The 21,577-nt window shown below is 45.4% G+C and overlaps 2 protein-coding genes across 5 annotated transcripts; one reads left to right on the top strand and one right to left on the bottom strand.

Moving 5' to 3' along the window:
• Window positions 1-13: 13 nt before the first annotated feature.
• Window positions 14-7,944, bottom strand: C13H17orf80 (chromosome 13 C17orf80 homolog). Of its 3 annotated transcripts, none has more exons than XM_054048380.1 (5): window positions 7,865-7,944; window positions 3,532-5,112; window positions 2,956-3,063; window positions 2,621-2,737; window positions 14-1,341 (listed from the first exon to the last, which is right to left on the bottom strand). In XM_054048380.1, exons 2-5 carry the CDS (start codon window positions 5,102-5,104, stop codon window positions 1,313-1,315), a joined length of 1,827 nt encoding a protein of 608 aa, XP_053904355.1. In that variant the 5' UTR covers window positions 5,105-5,112; window positions 7,865-7,944; the 3' UTR covers window positions 14-1,312. The 3 variants fall into 3 exon arrangements, with proteins under 3 accessions (XP_053904355.1, XP_053904354.1, XP_053904356.1); XM_054048379.1 differs by lacking the exon at window positions 7,865-7,944 and adding an exon at window positions 6,041-6,213; XM_054048381.1 differs by lacking the exon at window positions 7,865-7,944 and adding an exon at window positions 5,634-5,954.
• A 255-nt stretch (window positions 7,945-8,199) lies between these two features.
• Window positions 8,200-20,961, top strand: FAM104A (family with sequence similarity 104 member A). 2 transcript variants are annotated; one of them, XM_054046947.1, is made up of 4 exons: window positions 8,200-8,396; window positions 11,181-11,277; window positions 18,032-18,094; window positions 20,338-20,961. In XM_054046947.1, the coding sequence occupies exons 1-4, from the start codon at window positions 8,350-8,352 to the stop codon at window positions 20,569-20,571; spliced, it is 441 nt and encodes a 146-aa protein (XP_053902922.1). In that variant the 5' UTR covers window positions 8,200-8,349; the 3' UTR covers window positions 20,572-20,961. The 2 variants fall into 2 exon arrangements, with proteins under 2 accessions (XP_053902922.1, XP_053902923.1); XM_054046948.1 differs by lacking the exon at window positions 18,032-18,094.
• Window positions 20,962-21,577: the final 616 nt, after the last annotated feature.

Genomic DNA, 21,577 nt, shown 5'->3' on the forward strand with positions numbered 1-21,577 from the left:
ACATACTAAGTCAGAGTTTAAAAAAACACGGGAGATTTATTGGGGGGAGAGTTAGTTCTTGGTGAAATGTGGTTTTACTCTTGTTCTGCTTCCAAAGAGGAGGAGTTTTTTTGAATGCTTCTGTAACTTATTTGTAATAAAGCTTTTTGCCAACAGTTCTTCTATCGCTCATGATCGCATTACATTTTTTACAACCCCTGTCCTGGAGAAGAAACAAAATCTTAGCCAGCTCAAGGAGGCTAGAATCCACGCTATTCCAATCACTCTGGTTTGTTCCAGAAGGGTGATGTTCTACCCCAAGGGCAGCCTAAAGAGCGAATACTATGGCTTGTCCTCTGCCAGCACTAGAATGCTGCAGTGCCTCTTTCCAGGCCATTACTGAAGCAGCCCTTGACAGACTAGCATGTTGTGTACAAAGGAGAGACAGGGCCATGTGGATGCCACCCTTGTGTTGCAGTGGGTGTGTGAAGTGAGGTGGAGAATGGCTCTTTCCTACCCTGACTTCTATGCTGTCAAACCAGCGGTTTGTAACTCTCCAGCCCAGATCTGTCTTAGCTTGTACAGTGCTTGACTTGCCACCATCATTATCCTTACACAAGCCAGGCTTTGCCGAGCGTGAAGTCTGGGCCTAACCCTAGTCCCTTACACTTTCACGCAACCCTGTGACAAGCGGCATGCCTTGCTTAACGCTGATCTGCATCGATGCGATCTAGGACATGGACTGGGAGCAGAGGTTATAATACTTCCCTCCAAGCATCCATAACAGGCCCCTTGTACCATCCTAGCTTTACAAGTGAGTTGGGGGATGGGAGCAGCTAGTCCCTCCAAACTACTGCTCTTCCTCTTATTGGCCAGGACCCTCTGCCAAATATTCAAACCGGAACCTGCAATTCAAATGTAAAACATCTGGGAAGCAAGAGCCTGTACTCCCCCCGTGAGTTGTTCTCATGGGTCTGGAACATAGAGAACCAGATTCAGGTTTGATATGGGCTAAAAGCAGTAGCTATTGGGGTTTGATCCTCCAGTTTCTGCCGCTTAGATACTAACCATCAACTCAAATTTCCTGCTAGTGCTCTAAGGAAACTGTCAGTCTATGCAGAATGTGCCCCTACCCCCTCTGGCTACTAGTACATGATATGGGAGGGTAAATAAAAAGCATTCCCTTTAGCAATAAATTAATTACAACAGATGAGAGAGCTGTCCTGCAATCCCTTGTGTTGGGTTCAAATGCAGATCGTCCGATCCATGCCTGATTCTCATGCAGCAGTCCAGTATTTTCTGTCTCTGGTCCTTGAATGCCCTTGTGCCTTCCTCAGTGATACTTGCGCCAGCGATCTTGTTCTTTACAGAGCGAGAAATACAAAGTTAACGCTACAATATGTTACCCCTGGTGAAAAATAGTAATGTTTCTCTGGTAGTGTTTAAAGTCCTCCTAGATATTCAAAGGACCATAAATGTCTAAACTGCTTTATTGGAGTGGGGTTTAACTGATCTTTTTGGTTTACCATAATTGTCTCCTGCAGGTTGACTCTATCATGCGTCAGCTGTCTGGCATAGCAGTTCAAGGAGGAAGGGAAGAGAACACAGTGGCAGGAATGAAGAGGTTTAAATCCTAATTACACCCAGCTAGTAGCAATAAGAGTATTGCTACTCGTCAAGCTCAACTGGTTAGATGTTTCCATGTATCTGTGCATATGCCCAGCTCAAGTGCAAGGCACACTTCTTTGTGCTTTCCTCAACATAAATACACAGCCACGTGTATATTAAAGCCCCCTCCCCCATCCTACCAAAACAAGACACTTCACTGCACATGCTTCTCCCCTGGGAAGAGAATGAGAGAACAAACGTGGGACAGTCGTGTTGCTCAATGCAGTACTGGAAGGTGCTGAGATGGTGACGTATGCAGCATGGCACTGGCCTTTTTGACACGAGCTGTATGACTGAAAGGGGACGGCGGCTGGAAATTATGTTTTTAAATAACGTAATGCTTTTCATCTTCAAAGCGTTTTACAAATGTTAACCTTTAACTCAGAGTCTACAGCAGCTCTCTCAAAAACAGTTGCATGATAGGAAGTTGCTTAAATTCAGCAGTGTGAGGAAAGCCCTGCCCTAGAAACTACATGAAACAGGAGAGCATGCAGGATTTATGTCCCAAGGGGGAAGGGAATGCAGTATGTTCTCAATCCCTCTAAGCCAGCACCATAGTCACCAGCCTTCTGGACAGGGTAGGAATAGTTATCACTTTCTTCAGAGCTCATCACTCCCTTCATAGACCAGCTGTCTCCGAGCTGAGTAACGTAGGGTATTCCCTTCCACCAGTTGGGGAATGAGACCACTGCCTCTGTAGCATGCCCGGTTCCTGCTGGTCTGGGTATTAATCACAGGGCATGAAGCCACCAACCAGCCTGGGCTAATGTTCACCACCATGGCAGCTTTTGCTTTCCTCCAGAAGGCTTTACAATCCATAACTAATGGATAACTCTCGTCAGCTCCCTGACAGAGAGCTCCAATAGTCGTGTTTATAACCCTGAAATCACTTGACTAATGAAGAGATTTTTTGGGCTCTAAAACGAAAGAAGGATTTACTTGTAAGAGACAAAGGCCAAGAAGAAAACCTTACTCAGATGCTCATATCTCCAGCCATAGCTGAGGATGCAATATCCAGCCAACAGCATGGAGATCCCAGCAACTCCACCCTTCTTTACGTCGATGTATTTGTTGTAGTAAATGCTCCAGGCTGTTGAAACAGAAACATGGGGCCAGCTTGGTTATTCATCTCAAATTAGGGCTGACTGATCCAACCATTTGGCTTTTAAAATTACAGTTGTCTACCAAGCCGCTTCCTTTTACATGAAGATAACTCATGCCAAATAACTCCTATTGTCTCTCACATCAACGTACTACTCCTACGCTCCAGACAAGTTAACAGAGAAGAAGCAAGTGATCCCGGCTCACCTTTCTGCACTGCTCCGAGCAGTCCCTTTGGAGAGAAATCACAAGCTGCCAGCCAGGCAGGCAGCTCCCTGAGCTTTACCTCCATCAGACGTCTTTCTACGAGGGGAGCTACAAAACAGAGTCACAAAAGTCAGAGGTGGGAAAACAGGGCTGGGTATTTTGCCCACGCACACCATGATCTGCAGACTGTACTCTACGCACGGAATGGTCTCTAGCATAGTTCAAAATGATTCCAACAATGGGGCTTTCCCTGCTACTTTTGGGGAGGAAAAACATACAACCCTTCCCCCTGGACTGGAGAGATCTTATGCTGCACTGAGGTGTGTCCTGTCTAGGAAAAACAATGCCCACATTGAGGGAAGCCACCTTGCTTTTCCGTGGAAAGCCATGCTATTCCTAGTGAATGCAGTTATGGTCCCATGTGACACTTCATAAATGAGTGCTCACTTAAAGAACAGTCACCCAATAAGTCCCTGACCCCCCCCCCCCAAATCCTGATTTTATATAATGGATGTAGCCCATCAGCGGTTGCTATGCAGTACATCTCAAAAGTGATGATTGAAACCCTCCTTTTACCTTGCGGTCCTTCCAAGAAGCCAGGCTCTATCTTCTTCATCTTGATCTCCGCGTCCCCCCGGAGAAGTCTCCTTGGAAACATGCTCAGTCTCTGATAATTAGGATACAATTCTGGAAACCATTCCAGTCCAATGGATCTTGCCTGTATGTTCCTGCCAGAAGATTGGAACAGACAAGGAGGTTGGTTTTCAGAGGTGTAGCACAAGTGTTGTTTCAAAGCCAGCTCGCTGTCTCTTCTCCCTGTATTCAGAACAGACTCAGAAAGTAAGGCAACCTGCTTTTCATCCACCAGAAGCTGTTGCACACAGGCTAGGTAGTTGCTGGCTATTCCTTCACTAGCTCCTCTGAGAGTCTCTCTCACTGACGGGTGGGGCTTCTCAGCGAGGGAAGCAGAGAAAGAGGCCTTAGAATCCACATCACCATTTAAGTAAAACTGCTTCTCTTCTGTCTCACTTTTAGCCACTCCGTCCAGCGGAACGAGGCCACGAGGGCTCTTTCCACAGTCAGCCTTCCCAGGATCGCTGAGTACGTGCATTCCAGTTGCAGTTAAACGATTGCCTTTTTCTCTCTCTCCACTCAAGGTATTACTTTCTGCAAACTCCAGACTAAAAGCATTTGTGTTCGTGGCCCCCGTAACGTTCATGTTCTTCCAGTGGTCAGACTGGACTGTGTCTGCATGGCTTTCAGAGCAGTCTGGAGCCAGCATTTCCAGATACCATCCCTGGGTCGCACAATTACCTGTGGTAGCACTGTCTGCCAGAGTGCCCTGAATTTTGGATTCATTCCTACCTCTTAGCACTTTGACGCGATGTTTCTCAATAACTACTTTCACTCCCTCAATAGCCGCCCTGGGAATACTTTCAAGATCACAAGTGGGTAAATCCAGAGAACCAGCCACCTCCTGTGTTGAAGACCCTACCTTCCTTTGTTTCTGTTTTGCAGATCTTATTGGGTCATTAGGAAACTTTGAAGCAGATTTTCCATCCTTATTCACAGAAGAAAGCTCCAAAATGCCACCAGATGCTGAATTCTCATCGTGAGAAGTATTTTTACTTCTGCTTTTCTGTTTGGTGGGTAACTGCTTTGCTTTTGAAGTCCTCTCCTCTGCTGCATTCATGTGCATTCTGGCCTCTTCTTGAACTATTGTCATTCCTTCAGCTCTGTGTGTCTTTTCAGAAGTCAGTTTCATTTGCCGCTTTGTATTTTTACCTGGCTTTTCTGCAGGCAAGTTGCTGGCTATTTCTGTTCCAGCAGTACTCCCTATTTGTAAGGGGTTTAATTTGCTTTCTACTTTGTTCCCTATTGTGTCAAGGGATTTTTTCTTACTTTCTCTTTCTGAGCTATTGTCTGGGGTTGTGATCTTCTCTTTGCTTTGTCCCCTTTTTTTCTCAGTGGCCAGGAGTCTAACTGGCTTGGACTGAGACGCTTTCAAGTCAACAGAGGCCATCTTGCCTAAGTCAAAAGCAGCTTTCATGTCTCCTGCCATCTTACAGTATGGCAAGTGGGACTTCAGTCGCTTAAATGGCTTTTTACAATAGGGGCACAGTTCCATTCCTGGGGGGGCACCTGCCATCTTTCTGTCTGGAAAGGAAAATAAAAAGCATTATCTACTAGCATGTGTCATAGCAAGAAGAAATTCTGTGATAGGAATTATAGTGAGATGCTGTTCAGGAAAGGTAGGCAGGAGTGGAAATGAGGCCAGTAGCAGGGTCTAGTTAGCACGAGGAAGTTACATTTTATCCTGTTGTCTGGTATGACAAGGTAAATAGAAAGGAAAGGACACACAGTTAAGGGAAAAAAACCACTCCCAAGTAAAAATAAGACAGTGGCTGAGTGAGATTAAGGTACAAAGGTAGAGAAAGCCCTAGACTGGCCAAAATTGCAAGACTCATACAGGACTGCAACTTGCCAGGGTCACATGCATAAAACATGTCCTTACTTAGGCACGGCACTTGCCTACATCCTGCACTAAACCTTGAATGATTGATCCTTGCCTCAGCTATGGGTGAGCTTTGCACTTTTGATGGTAGGGGTCCCTGAGCAGGATAACTCATTCATGTTGCCATTTCTGCACCTTCTAAAAAAAAAAAAATACAACCAACCTCAACCCTGGTGGAAGGAGATTTTGTTTTGCAATGACCGAAGGCTCCTGCTGAGGTGTTGTTTTCCCTTCCCCCTCCTCGAGCAGTGAGAGGCACAAAACCTCAAAGTAAAAAAGCAGCAATGTTTGCCTGACTGCTAAGCGTCCTGCAAGGATAAACGCACCGGCAGCAGTGGGGAGAAGAAAGCGGGGCTCAAAGTGCTGCCTGATCTGTCTGTGAGCCGGACGTGAAAATAAAAAGAACACCTCCCTTCTCCAGCCTTCTGGCACAGTGAAAGTTGCTCTGAGAGCAGTACCCAATTTCCTGCCTGAGCTCTCTCCCTCCCCTTACATGCCTGCAAAAGCAGCTCCCTGCCCCAATAATATCCCAGCTCCTCCTGCAGCAGGACCAGCTGCTCCCATTCCTACCTGCTCAGTGGGGACACAGGGGGATGTGGCATATTGGGGCAGCTTTACTTCCAGCCCTGTGCTCCAGGAGCCTTTAAGTTACAGCAAGCAACAGCATTTCCTAGGGGAAACACGAGCCCTTCTATAGTGGTGGTTGGCTGCTCCAGCCTCTTCCCCCGGCTCTGAGAGGTGCTCTGCTCAGTCTTAGGTGGTGGTGTTAATAAAGCTCTTGTTGAAGCTTGCTTGACCTTGTCACGTGACATGACAGAAACAAGGGGCTAGTTCTGACTGTATTGCATCAGTGTTACAGATGAAACCACAAGAGCTCAAAAATCTTGAGGCCCTCCAAAGCCCCCCCCCAATGCACGTTATGAGATTGGCCTAAAAATCATGAGATTTTTAAAAAGAATACATTTTTGGGGTTGGGGTGGTTGATTTTTTTAAATTCGCCTTCTGGGTTTTGAGCAGGGGGAGTGGGGATTCCAGCTTTTCTCTGCAACAGTGAGAGCTAGAAACATATTTTTGTTTATAAATGAAAGCTGAGAGTATCATGATTTCAGGAGCTGGGGGTTTAAGCAAAACAACAAAATACCACAACGTGTGATACAATCGTGAGTTGGGTAACTCTGAAAGCCGCTGCTGAACCTAGGCCTTCTGATAGTGACCAGCTTTTCAATGTGAAAAAATAGGACAAGAAGGGGAGGCAGGATAGTATCCTGATGATTTGAGTTCCTCCCCAGGGGAGAGTAGTGACAATATCTACCCCTGCAGTCCCTTGCTGTTATCTCATTTGCAAGTCTCAAATCTCACATGGGAGATGCTCAGAGGCGAGGGTGATGGGCACCAGTAGGAGCCTCTAAAAGAAACAGAATAAAGCCATTGGAGACAGGTGACCCTTAGGGGTGTTAATAAAGCTGTTGTTGAAGGGAGATCCTGATCCACGGGAGGAGGGGGTCTGTTTGCCTGAGGGTGTCACTAAAGCTGTTGTTGAAAGGGACCCATGGGGGGGCTGTTTGCTGGAGGGTGTCAATAAAGCTGTTGTTGAAAGGGGCCCATGAGGGGCTGTTTGCCCGAGGGTGTCAATAAAGCTGTTGTTGAAAGGGACCCATGGGGGGGGGCTGTTGGCCCGAGGGTGTCAATAAAGCTGTTGTTGAAAGGGACCCATGGGGGGGCTGTTTGCTGGAGGGTGTCAATAAAGCTGTTGTTGAAAGGGGCCCGGGGGGGGGGGCTGTTTGCCCGAGGGTGTCAATAAAGCTGTTGTTGAAAGGGACCCATGGGGGGGCTGTTTGCTGGAGGGTGTCAATAAAGCTGTTGTTGAAAGGGACCCATGGGGGGGGGGGCTGTTGGCCCGAGGGTGTCAATAAAGCTGTTGTTGAAAGGGACCCATGGGGGGGCTGTTTGCTGGAGGGTGTCAATAAAGCTGTTGTTGAAAGGGGCCCGGGGGGGGGGGCTGTTTGCCCGAGGGTGTCAATAAAGCTGTTGTTGAAAGGGGCCCATGGGGGGGCTGTTTGCACTGCGGGTGTCAATAAAGCTGTTGTTGAAAGGGGCCCATGGGGGGGGCTGTTGGCCCGAGGGTGTCAATAAAGCTGTTGTTGAAAGGGGACCCAGCGCAGGCCCTGCGGGGGCCTCCCAGCCATTAACCCCCCGCCCTTCCGCCCAAGCACTAGGGCACCCCCCCCCGCGGGGTGACGTCAGTCCTTCCTGATATTAAATGCCCTTGGCTGACGCTGTGCTACCGGACCAGCCTGGCTGAGTCCCTGTGCGGAGTCCCGTTCCTGCCCGGAAGTCCCATCTCCGATTCAATAAAAAGAACATTTCCGGACAGGCAAGACACTGGTCACCTACCCGGCTAGGCGGAGGGGAGGCGCATGCGCAGAAGTCTCAGGCACCGGCTGTGGTGAATACGCATAAGCACCAGATCGGTAATCTGGCCTTTAGACATGCGCATAAAAGCCGCACGTAGACAATGCGCACGCGCGATACGGCAATGCTGCGTAGGGCACTGGGGGCGTGGTCAGTGCGTCTACGCAGGACGGGAGAGCGCTGGTGGTCGCGCCTGCGCAGGCGGGGCCGTGCCAAGAGGATGGGACAGTGCGCCTGCGGGGAGGACTCGAGCGAGCCGGCTGTGGGCAGTGCGCCTGCGCAGAGGAAAGCTGGGCGGGGGAGAGGGGGTTGAGTATGGCCAGTGCGCCTGCGTAGGAGGCGGAGACGCCGGAAGCGGCTGTGAGAGCTGAGGAGGGCCGGGGGCTTAGTCTTGGCAACGGGGCCGTGGTCTGGGCTTCGGCCGGAGACACCCCCCGCCTCTGATCCCAGCCCCCCGGAGCCCCGCCATGAGCTGCCGGCAGCCGCTGCCGAGCGAGCGGGGAGCGCGACAGAGGTGAGCGAGGGGGCGGGCGGCCTCGGGCTGAGGTAGCGGGGGGGGCAGGACTGCATGGGGGAGGGGCTGGGGCAGCGCGGGGGGGGGCAGGACTGCATGGGGGAGGGGACGGGGGTTTCCTTAGCGCGAATGGGGGGCAGGACTGCATGGGGGAGGTGCTTTGGGAAGCTTCTAATGGGGGGTCCCTTGGGCAGCATGAGGAGGGCAGGACTGCATGGGGGAGGGGATGGGGGGGAGACTCCAAGGGGAGGGGTTCCTGAGCAGTGCGAGGGGGGGGGCAGGAGAGAGCTGATAACATCACGGCAATGGGGAGGGGGCACATTGAGAGACTGCGCCCTTACACTGCTATTGGTTCCTGCCCCCTTACTTGGCCTTGGTCCCCCACTTACACTGCCCCTAATCCCTGCTGTGAACTCCCCGCACCCCTCCCCTTACACTGCCTGCCAAGGGTATGTCCACATTGCAGTCAGATACAGCAAGCCTGCAGCAGGCCTGTGGTAGCTGACTCAGGTTTCTTGGCTCAGATGAAGGAGCTGTTTAATTGCTGTGTAGGTGCTAGGGCTCAGCCTGCATCCTGAGCTCTGGGACCCTCCCACCTCACTTGGTCCAGCCCAAAGCTAAATGTCTACACAGCAATTAAACAGCCCTTTAGCCCTAGGAGCCTGAATCAGCTACCACAGGCCAGCCACAGGTGACTGATTGCAATGTAGACATAACCTAGGTGAGCAGCATAAGGGTGGGGGAGTTCACAGCAGGGCCTGGGGGCAGGGTACCATTACACAGCCTCTATCTGACAGCTAGCGAATGTCTAGTGATCAGCTCAACATGGCTGAAACAGCTCTTAATCATTCCCTTTCCACTATGTCTTTGCTTGTGTGCTTGGTATGGATAACACAACCATCCTGTCTATAACCTGGTTGTCATCCTCGCCCCAGGCCTCTCTCTAGGTCCTCACATCCAGACTGTCTAAATCTTGCAGATTCCTTCCATGTAACATCTCTAAGATACGGTCTTTTGTATCCATCTAAACAGCTAAAAATCTTGTCCAGACTCTCAGCCTCTCTCGCATCTCAATGACTGCAACATCCTTTCCTCTGGCCTTGACAAATGCAATCTGCCCCCTACTCGTATCCTTTCAGAATGGTGCTGCGAAGATTACTTTCTTGGCCTATCACATTGATCATGTATTTCTTCTCTTATCCCTCAACTGGCTCCCTCTTCTTGATCATATCAAAGAAGCTGCTTGTCTTTACTTTCAAGGCCCTTCACTACACAGTCCCACTCTACCTATTCTCTCTCAGTATAACAACATTGACTCCCACCTCCGATTGGCTCTCAATGCCAGCCTGTATCACACATGTGTTAGCACCTTTCTCCCATGCTGCCTCATATTTGGGAGGAGTTCCCCATAAACATGCATAAAGCAACCTCATTATCCTTCTCCAGATCCTTCCTCACAACTTTCCTTTGCCACAGTGCTACAAAAAACTTAACAAGAGTTAGGCTGCTGGTGTGCTGAAACCACATCATATCATACTGATCAGTGTTTTCCCGTGGCTTCCTTTTACACCCCTGTCAGTTCATCTGTATCTATCTCTCGTCTTATACGTAATCCCTGCCCCAAAGAGTTTACGTTCTATCTCTGTTCTGTTTGCACAGCATGTAGCACAATGGCTTCCCGCTCCATTAGTGGGGGCTCTTGCGTGCCACAAAAATACAAATAAAGCTGCACTATTATTTTGTTATCCAGAAGGCACTGACCAAATAACAACCTGGCTTTCGTATTGATTCTGTCATTGTAGACAAATTCCAATACAAGTGTTTTGTTTAAGCCCATCATGTGGTGTGTATTGTTTTCCAGAAGCTAGAATAGCTTTGTCTAGATACTGTACAACACCTAGCATGTTGGGGCTCTGATTCGCACTACCTGCTGGGTGCTATCATCATTGTATAAATGACGGGAAAGGGTTATGTGCCACTAGTATTAAGGTTTTGCCAATTTATAAAGAGATGGCAGCATCTTAAAATGTTAAATACCTCCTGGTTGCTGTTATGTTTTGTCTTCATAATATCATGAAGCAACAATGATGTCATAAGAGGATGGCAAAACCATCCCAAACAGTGAGGGACTAACAGGACTGGCCTTTAATGTTGTGTTTTTCAAAGCCTCACTTGGGTGCTTTCATTCAGTGTTTAAAGAAATGTTGACCAGGAACCTTATTTAACCTCTCATGCTGTCAGAGTTGAGAGAATAAAGCAAGTCGTCGTGGGTGTCTAACTGCAGGATCTATATAAGCAAGATGAATTTAATTGGGTAGCTACTGAAAACTTAGTCACCCCCATCCTTTTCCCTGCTGCTTTCCTTCTAGTCAAGTGTCATTCAGAAACACCAGGCTTATTTTTTAGAAATGTCTGAGTATTAGAGAAGTGTCTTATATGTATGGCTAAGACTTTCAAAGCAGTCTAGAGAATTTAAACATATTTTTCTCTCATTTTAATGGAAGATGAGTCCAAATCCCCTGGACTGCCTTGAAAACTTCCAGCTGGTTACATAGAGAGGGAGATGTATTTCCCAGTACTCTGTGGTGAGCAGTTGAGGAAAAATATGAAAAGTCATAAGCAGTTGTTGGGTTCTTGAGGAATCCAATAAGTAGTTATAGTGTATGGTTTTTGCTGTTTGTTCAGTCACGGATTCATGGGGTTGACTACAAAATGAGGTAATATAAATTGTGAATGGGCTGCTAACTTTTTTTTTTTTTACTCTTTTCCCATGGATTTCTTTAGGAAGAGGAGACGGAATGGCAGTGAAGAAGATGGCCACGTCCCACAGACAAAGCGTAGTACCAGAAATGCTGTCCTTCAGGACTCTTGGGATACTGAGGTGAAATGTTTTCCAATTAGATTCCACATTTCACTTCTATCTGGAATAATTACTGCAATGTGTATAATCACATTTATGGAGAATAGCTAAGTTAAACTTAGTAGTTTTTTTCATTACATATTTTGTATATAAAATTCTGAGGCTTGGCACAACATTGCGCTTCAAGTATTGAATTCTGTTAACACAATTTGGAAATCAGCATGTTTTCCATTGCAGTTGACTATTTTTCATTTAAATGGTTTTGTGTTTTATAATTTACTTTATTAAATTGGATGCTGTGCAAAAATATATTTTCAAAGTATGCTAAGCACTTTACAGCTAGAAAAGAGACATTTTCTGCCCCCAGAGAGTTTACAGTCTGAAATTAGATGTAACACAATCGGGAAGACAACAAATGGAAGGATTCAGTAACAAGAACATGTGGTTGCTTTGTCTGGCTGTTCACATTACTTACGAATTCAGCCTTCTTTTTTTTTTTAATGTTAGTAACAAATGATTGAAAAGTGCTAGAACTAATGAGCACTCTTCCCTACGCTAATGGTTCTATTAGCCTGGTAAGTGTTGTGGTACACAGTGCTCTTAGGAAGCAGTAGTGCTCATTTAATGTTTGCAAAGCCCTATATTGATGCCAGGTATTTCAGTTTTTTGAGAAAGTTTGGTGGTTCATATGGGACTTGGACTTGAGCTTGCTGGATTCTCCTCCTACCTCTGCCATGTGTTTGCTGTGTGACATTGGGTAACCTCTTAACCTTTCTGTTCCTCAGTTTTCTCCATCAGTAAAACATTGTTAATAGTTGCCTAACTCACAGGGGTAGTGTGAATATTGAGGTCACAATGCCCATTGAAGTTGATGGAAAGGCTTCCATTGATTTCAATGGGTATTGGATCACATCCTCAATTAGCTGCTTTCACAGCACTTGAAGATCCGCACAAGGAAGGTGCTATGCAAGGGCAAAGTTCCGTCTTTCTAGCTTTGAGACTTATTTCCACTGCTTATTCCCAAACTGTGCTACTAGTGTCCAGGGCTGCCTAAAGCATTGTAGAAGTTAGTGTACGTATGTCTGAATTGCAGTAACTTTCTACTGCAAATGGACAGGGAAAGGTGTGCAAAGGAAGGAGACTCCTTCATGTTTGGGACGGTAATGAGATGGTTTTCTAAATGTGTTCAATGTTGAGGGTTTTTTTTGTGAGTAGACCACTTATTGTTAAGCCCAGCTGTTTGTCAAGGCAAAAAAAGAGGCGTGGTACATAGAATAGAAGTTCATAGAATATCAGAGTTGGAAGGGACCTCAAGAGGTCATCTAGTCCAACCCCCTGCTGAAAGCAGGACCAATTCCCAGCTAAATCATCCCAGCCAGGGCTTTGTCAAGCCGGGCCTTATATACATATTTCAATTAGTATAAGCTGTTAGCCTTGGTACTGTATTTTGGCCATACAAAAAGTTGTGTGCTTCGTTATTTTAAGCAAAATACTCTTTGTCATAGTTCTAAACTATTTAAGCAGCAAGACTTGTCCATCAGTTTAAAATTAAAGGTGGCTGGTGTGACAGACCATGACTTTGTTGAACTTTTTCCCTACAATCAAGCTGTTCATCATGAAAGCCCATGGCTTCTTTGATTATCCTTTCTCTGGAAGTAAGACTTCCTGGGATGAGGTTGCCCTTTGGTTCTTGGGTATAACAGCAGTACACAAAACATCTGCTTTCCATTTGACATTGACTCACTTATCCAACAGGAACATCTCTCTAGGGGTGTCAGCTATGGGCGAGCCAAACTTTGTGGAGGGAGGAGGAAGAATTTAGTGTGTAGCAAGGGTTTGAACTAGGAACAATGAAAATAAAAATATCGGGGGGGGGGGAATCATTGAGTGGCTGAAGCACCTTTGCTTGTCATATTAACACTTAACATTAGACTGGGCAAAGCAGTAAAAACATAGATGGGAATAATCTTGTAGTATCATGCAGAGGGAGAGAGTAGATGACATAATAAAGCTTTGCTATCGCTAACTGCTATGATGCTAAGAATTGTCTGCAAACAGACAGCGTAGGCATGAGCCTTGAGTGGATTCTCCACCTGCCATTCCAGCAGTGAAATCAAACTGTTGAATCTAATATTGCAATGCAGGTGTTTGTGTGAAATGGCAACTTCAAGTCTTTGCAGCTTTGGCAGTAGAGTTAAAAATACCTCTGCCCATATGAACTAAACGTCACAATTTATGTCACTGATGCATGCAGTTAAAGCAAGAGCCTAATTTTCAGGCCTTTCTGCCCTTTCTTCTGGTCTCACCAAGATTTTTAGATCACTGAATCAAGCATGCCATGAAATTAGATTAATGTTATTCCAGTATCTCTCTAAAGACTTCCCATGCCAAGTTGTGAAATTGAATCTTCTGCTTATGGTGCATGGACATACTTCTAATTTATATCGCTTTGAGGGTGCTGACCATATGTAACATCTCTGCTTTGTAACTGACAAATCAGCATGAAAACAAGGCAACCTCTGCTTGATGGAATTTCAGAACAGTTCCAGGCTGCTGAATTTGGGGCAGAGGGGAGTTGTAACTCTAAACTTGGTAAGAATGGAGGGGAGGAGAGTGCTTTTCCTCTGAGTGCATGCACTCAAAGTATTTAAGTGAATTCTGATTTCTTCTCCCCTGACTTCAGTTTGAAGACACAACTACCTTCTGTCTTCCAATCATCATACAGAGCTTGATTTACTTAAAGGGATGTTGTCAATTTGAAAATCTTATCTATTTGACTATACCTACTAGTACAGTGGTTCTCAATCTGGGGCCGCTGCTTGTGTAGGGGAAGCCCCTGGCGGGCAGGCCAGTTTGTTTACCTGCCCCGTCTGCGGGTTTGGCTGATCGTGGATCCCACTGGCCATGGTTTGCCGCTGCAGGCCAATGGGAGCTGCTGGAATCTGTGGCCAGTACGTCCCTCGGCCTGCGCCGCTTCTAGCAGCTCCCATTGGCCTGGAGCAGCGAACGGCGACCAGTGGGAGCTGCGATCGGCCGGACTTGCGGACGGGGCAGGTAAACAAACCCACCCGGCGCGCCAGGGGCTTTCCCTACACAAGCGGCGGCCCCAGATTGAGAACCGCTGTACTAGTTAGTATTATAACATCAAAGATTAGTAAAACTGAAAAGTAAGTTTGGCAGGATATTTTTCTCCCTTCCCGTCCTTGTCCCGCGCCCCCTTCTTCTCCCCCCCCCCCCCCGCCACTCCCCTCCCAGTTCGTTTACTTGGGTCACTTGACAGCAGTTTATATACTGTTTTAAAAATCAAGGTGGTGGTTCCTCTAGATCAGTGGTTTTCAACATTTTTTTCATTTGCAGACCCCTAAAATTTTTCAAATGGAGGTGTGACCCCCTTTGGAAATTCTAGACAGTCTGCTGACACCCAGGGGTACGCGGACCACAGGTTGAAAACCACTGCTGTAGATGAAGAGAAGTCACTTGATTTTGTTAGTGGCAGTTCAAATCTACTGTTTGGCCAGTAGATTTGTTTTCAGTTGTCTAGGTGAGCTAGATCCAGTCCAAAGGATTTTTGCTGTTCCACCCTGTTGGACTATCCTTTCACATAGACAATGCCGTTGACTCCAACTACACTAAATCCTCCATCAGAAGTTGGAAGATTCTCTTCAATCTGTCAGCGCGACTGTTTGGCAAATTTCAGTAGTGAGGTGGGGTTCTTCCTCTTTCCTAGAACTGAGCCTGCTCCTTCCACAATACTCCTAGACTCTAACCTAGAGGATGAGCTGAAGTTTCTATAGTAAAGTTCGGTCCACAAATGCACGTTACACAATAGCTATATTAGGGCATACTGCAAATGTTAAATCTTGGCTATTGCACTAGCACTCTGAATGCTTTGACATTGTGTTTTCTGTCCTGCTCAGTATTGTGGTTTTGCATTTGCGAAGAGGTTAGCTTTGTACCCATTAGTCTTGCTTAAAAATATCCATTTATAAACTAGAAATTTCGGTCCTGCCTTCAGATGCACATGCATGTATTTTTACCTCTTGTATAGTCTATTACAGCATATCTAGATTTGCACTGTACTGTAGCTGATCCTATAAATTGCCTGGTGTCAAGTGGCCAATTCAGGAGCTTATAGGTGTGTTGGATGGAACCCTTAATGAGGAACAGAATGGTCAGTGAGGAGCACTAAGAACTTTTTTCTCCTGAGGAAGAATGGGGAATCTTCATTATTTTGGCTGACTTATGCTTTTCCTTCGTTAACCCCATTTCCTAACGGTCCTCCTATCATTGGTTAGTCAGGCTGAGGACAGGACACCCTGGATTTTAGAAATACTGCTCCATCAACTGAGTGGGTTGCTGTTGTGTGGGTTTTTTGGTACTGCTCTGAGAATCTGAACATGGTTTTGCCAGCACTGCAGCGAGGCTAGCTCCCACAAATGTTACTGTGGTATCTGCAGCTCTTAATTCCGATCCCAAAATAATTTACTTAGTCCTACTCCCAAACTGGTCTCAGAAGACTCTGAGAATGATGGTCTAAATCAGGGATTCTCACAACAAAAATTTTGGTGGTCTCAGAGTGCGGACACCAATTCTTGCTGATAACCCCCCCCCCCCCCCCCCCGACAATTTTTCCTAAAATACTTTAGGAAAAACAAATATGTACATACACCTGTCCAAATCATTGTAATTTATTTATTTAGGGCAGAGGTCGGCAACCTTTGGCACGCGGCTCGCCAGGGTAAGCACCCTGGCGGGCCGAGCCGGTTTGTTTACCTGCCGCGTCCACAGGTTTGGCCGATCGCGGCTCCCACTGGCCGCTGCAGGCCAGTGGGAGTCCAAGTACCTGTGGACGCGGCAGGTAAACAAACCGGCCCGGCCCGCCAGGGTGCTTACCCTGGCGAGCCGCATGCCAAAAGTTGGCGACCCCTGATGTAGGGCTTTTTTGCAGACTCAATAAAAATAATATACCATTGTCTCTCTTCTTTACTGCAGTGGCTCTCAACCTTTCCAGACTACTGTACCCCTTTCAGGAGTCCGATTTGTCTTGCTAATCCTCAAGTTTCACCTCACTTAAACTACTTGCTTACAAAATCAGACATAAAATACATGAGTGTCACAGCACACGGTTACTGAAAAATTGCTGACTTTCTCATTTTTACCATATAATTATAAAATAAATCAATTGGAATATAAATATTGTACTTTCATTTCAGTGTAGAGTATATAGAGCAGTATAAACAACTCACTGTCTGTATGAAATTTTAGTTTGTACTGACTTTGCTAGTGCTTTTAATGTAGCCTGTTGTAAAACTAAGCAAATCTCTAGATGAGTTGATGTCTCCCCTGGAAGACCTGTGCGTACCCCCAGGGGTACACGTACCCTGGGTTGAGAACCAGGCTTTACTAGACTTAAACAGAATAGAAACAAATAAGGTGCTTTGCATGTTCTCGTCTTTTTATTTCTTTTGCATTTTTAGACTAGCAAGTAAGTCTGTTTCTGTGAAAAGTGATATTAACAAACATACAAATATCACTTGTCATAACAGACTTACTCAGCCCTGGCAAGCCAGGGGACAAATTAAGCCCTGAATGGGGAGATGGGTAGGGAGGCAGCAGGGGATGGGGGTGTGATCCTGGGGACAAGGGCCAGAGGACGCAGTGGGGGCCGGGAAGGTGGGACGGGGGTGTGAGCCCAGGGCCAGCACCTGCCACCGCACAGCTGGGGGACAGTGCAGGGCCAAAACCTGGGGTCAAAGAACACAGTGGGGGCCGGGGGGCAATGGGGATGGATGGAGCCTGGGGCCCGCACCTGCGGCAATGGAGGTGTGAGCCTAGGGCCAGAGCCCAAAGCCCCCTAGGCTGAAGGCCAACCCCCACCGCCCCCGGGAAGGTGGGGAGCTCACACTGGCTGCTTGTTCTTCTGATGTTTCTGGACCAAGAGGGGGGTTGGGCCCAACCCCTGCTAGTGGCCCTGGAGGAGGGCCACTGCTCCTCACCACCCAGGAGGCTGTGGCCGCACGAAAAGCTCCTGGTGGCCATATGCGGCCACAGTGTCTGCATTTGAGAAACTCTGGTCTAAATGGCTGTATGCTTGTTTCTGTGATTCAGGCATCGCTTGGTTCTCCATTACAGAACGGCAAAGTAAGCTATATACTTAACTGATCATTTGTGTTCAAGTTCTGTTTTATAATTGTTGCCAAACTGAAGCATTACAACTACTTGGTATATGTATTGATATATAAAGTGGGGTAGATATAACAGAGGAATTTTGAAGATGCCCTTTAATATTGCAGATGTTTGTAACCCATCTCCAGATACTTCTCCTTGATCTTGCATTTGATAGCAGTCTATTGTTGTGTAGATAATTATTATGATTTCAGCAGTGATATTATAAGGGACACTATTTGCCTAATTATGGTCCTGTATATAAAGAAATTGATTTACAACAAGCTGATCACAAGGTATGTCTTCAATGTGAGTTGGGCAACAAAGAGCTTCACGTTCTAGTGACTTTTGTATCTGATTTTTAAAAAAAAAAATGGAGAATGGTCTGACGACTGGAGAGACCTGTCAACAGCCTTAGAAGTAGGAAACACGTCCCAGGACACAAGCTCTGCCGTATTTTCACCTAACAGTTACAATTAGAATGCTTTTAGATCCTGGAAACTGTCTTCAGTCAGTACTAATGGCCCTAAAAATTGTGTTCTGTTAAGACTTAGTAATAATCAATATTTAAATTTCAAGTACTGATCATAGTTTTTACCTTGATTTTCAGAAGGTGCCTGTAACGAAAAACTGTAAGGAAAGCAGACTAAAAGAAAACACAGTGTCCTGTGCGGTGGGTTTCTCTCCAAGGCTGCCGTAACTTGCTGAGTGTAAAAGTGCACAGTTTATTTTGTATGCATTAAGTAGTTTATGAAAAATAAGGTGATTTAGCAAATGTGGATTAGTGACCACTCCACGCCCTTCTTGTGTAACCTCTGTAGAAAAAATAGCCAGTCACTCGTACAGCATTGACTGATCGTTGCATTCTTAACAGAGTACGTTTGAAATCTTTCTTTTTAGTTGACCTGGTTAATTCTAACACTCAATGCTCTTGCATTGATTTCAAATGCCCATAATCCAGACTCAACAATTCTGTCAGCCTCAGCGGTTTTCTTGCTTTTCTATTTATAGTTGGGTTAAAAATCAAAGTGGAATCCATTGCTGTTCTGGTGGAATCATTCTAACCTATTGTATAAATCAATGTTATGCACTCTGCCTTTATAGTTTGTCATAGTCCATGTCAAACACTTCTTTAGATAGTGACCTGATGAGCCTGGATAATTCTGGCTGATTATGTAAGTGGCTTCTGTTGCAGTCTGAGATTTGTGAGCAAGCACTGCTCCAGATCTTGGAGTAAACCCCCTACAGTGTGTAGTAGACTCTCTTTCAAGGTTATGCCTCCTTGAGTACAAATACACACTAGATGTACACCTCTGCCCCGATCTAACACTGTCCTCGGGAGCCAAAAAACCTTACCGCGTTATAGGTGAAACCGTGTTATATTGAACTTGCTTTGATCCATCGGAGTGCGCAGCCCCGCCCCCGCGGAGCGCTGCTTTACCGTGTTACATCGGATCGCGTTATATCTGGGTAGAGGTGTATCTTATTGGGCTTGACTTAACATTGCTGCTGACTGTTCTAAAGAAATGGTACTCCACCAAAATAAGTTATATAATGGCTGCTGAATCTTGATTTATACAGTACAAACATTAGTTGTATGATGGTACCTCATACAAAAATCTGTAGTGGCTTTGTAATCAAGCTAAGGGTTGGGGGACAAGATGGACTTGTTACAGGGATATGTAGATATTTGCCAACATTTCTGTTCCTTTTGGCCAAAATAATGTATGCCAAGATAAAGGGACACTTTCAGGCGGAATTTTTTTTTTAAATATAATTTTTTTTAATTTACTAACAATACTTTTAGATTAAAGAATATTTAAAGTCTACTATTTATAAAGCTCACTTAAGTTTAATTCACAGTGGATGACAAATTAGATATTTTCACTTTCTGATTCTCAAGCACTGTGAACAATGCACGAGAATAACAAAACAGGAAACTGTTTAACTGCAACTAAAGCAAATCCATGAAAATATTGGCTATCCTTAAACTTGTTTAGCCTAAACCACTTGATGTCTCTTGAAACACAGAAAATACACTTTGTGTGTGTGGAATACTGACATTTGATTTGTCACGACCATTAGAAAACGTATACACATTTTAATCTGGTTAAAGAAAAACACTGTCCTCTTATGCAAGCCAAATCATGAGTTCTGTCTTACTTTCTGCATGTGAAAGTGATTTAGTGGCTTGCTGCTTAGTAGCCTTGAGGCTAACGTATCGAGATCTCGGTAACTGTTTCTCACTGCAATACTGCAGTGTAAAGTGCATTATGTTGCAGAAAACTAAGAACCAGGACTGAAATCTAACTTGTAAACAATAGTGGAAATGTGCTGCAAGTATACCCCAAGTACCCTCTTGCATTAATTTTTTCAAGTCTCACGTCACTTTGTATGTTTCAGTTCATATGTGCTTCATGTGACATGCATAGCTGTTCTGAACTTGTTTCAAACCAAATTTTGACAAATGGGAAAGGGGAATTTTATGAAACTTTTCACCTAGCTCTAGAGACACATGAAATTTACTAAAATCTTGGTCTCTCTCTTCCTGTTCTTAGCAGGCAAAAATTTTATTAAAATTCAGTTGTGAGGTCTAAGCACCTGATTAAAGACCTGTTAACCTGTGGTTTTCCAATAAGCTGGGTCAAACAGCCCTAGTGGTTAGTGGACACAATTGCACATCACCTGGACTTCCTGAAATTTCTCATTGGTCTGACAGTCACTAAAGCAACTGAATGTGCCTTCTTGGCATTCAGTGGATTTACTTCCTGAATTGTCCATCGGACTACGTGTGACCCATGAAACTCTGTGGGAGGGAGATATTGAGAACAAAAATTTCTTAATCAAGCTGTATAAATATGCATAGGAGAAAAATGTAAATGTTACCTTCCTGTTAACCTTCTCTTTGTTTCATAGTCCTCCAGCAGTGATAGCAGCAGCAGTTGCAGTAGCAGTAGCATCAACAGCCCTGACAGAGGAAGTGGTCCAGAAACCAGCTTAAACCAGATAATTGCAGCATCCAGTCCTATTACCCCCCCATCCTTCCATGAGCAGTCTGCACTAAGTCAAGGTCCTTACTTCCACATCAACCAGATCCTGAAGGAGGCACACTTTCACAGCTTACAGAACCGTGGACGCCCTCCTACATGATGAACCAGCAGTTCCTTGCCTTCTGTGAAGGGACAGCACTGTGTAGATTTGATATTTCAACTTAAAGTTTGTTAAAATGAAATTGCACAAAACGCCTGTTGCCTTTTCAGTCTATATTTGAAATAACAGGTTAACAGGAAATTGTTTACTTGTGGTTTGCTGCACTATTGCAATGCAAAAGGGGCTTTGAAGCAATTTTTATAGGATTATTTTTTGGGGTTGGTATCAAATACATGTACGATGAGTCTGAGGAACCCACATCTGTATTATAGGCGTGCATAATGAGTCCAATTCAGATTGTTAGCAACTGTTGCTTTATGTAAAGTCCTTTCAAACGTTCATCTTCAGTTTTATAAATCTTTTTTAATTTCAATAAACTAGTGAACAAGTTTCCATGGTCAAGTATTATTTGCAAAAGTTGAGAGTAGTTAAAGGGACATTCACTGAATGTCTAGTGTTACAAGCACCACCCATGATTACTATAACTGGAAGACTGGAGAACTTGTGTAGCTTAGCTTGTTTAGTCTGTCATGCAACAGTAAGACAAGAAAATCCTTCTCTAGAACAAGGCAGAAAGCTTGAATTTCAGCTGTTTGTTATGAAAAGAACTTCAGCATATAACCACTTGAGAGGCAGGTAGTAGTGGGTATGTTCAGAACGCATGCTAGGCACACCACTCTGAGATCCACAGTAAAAGGAAAGCTGATTTCAACCCTCCAGAAGATATTGAGTTTATATGAATGAATTTTTCTTCTTCCCTTACCTAGGGTTAAGTGATAAAACTGGGAGAGGGGGAGAAGGAAGGGTAAGTGCATTTTGTTAACTTACTGCTTCAGTCGTCACACTGCAATATCTTAACCTACTTCTAGTTTAAACACTATAACCCGTATACTGTGGCTGGGGGAAAGGGATAAAAGCATGCTGTCTTATTTTCTTACTACCTAATCCTGAGCAGTTTAGCCAGTACAGGCCTGGGCGAGTGTGTTCTGAGAGGAAATGAATGTGT

This window comes from Malaclemys terrapin, chromosome 13, assembly GCF_027887155.1.
Source record: "Malaclemys terrapin pileata isolate rMalTer1 chromosome 13, rMalTer1.hap1, whole genome shotgun sequence".
NCBI lineage: Eukaryota > Metazoa > Chordata > Testudines > Emydidae > Malaclemys > Malaclemys terrapin.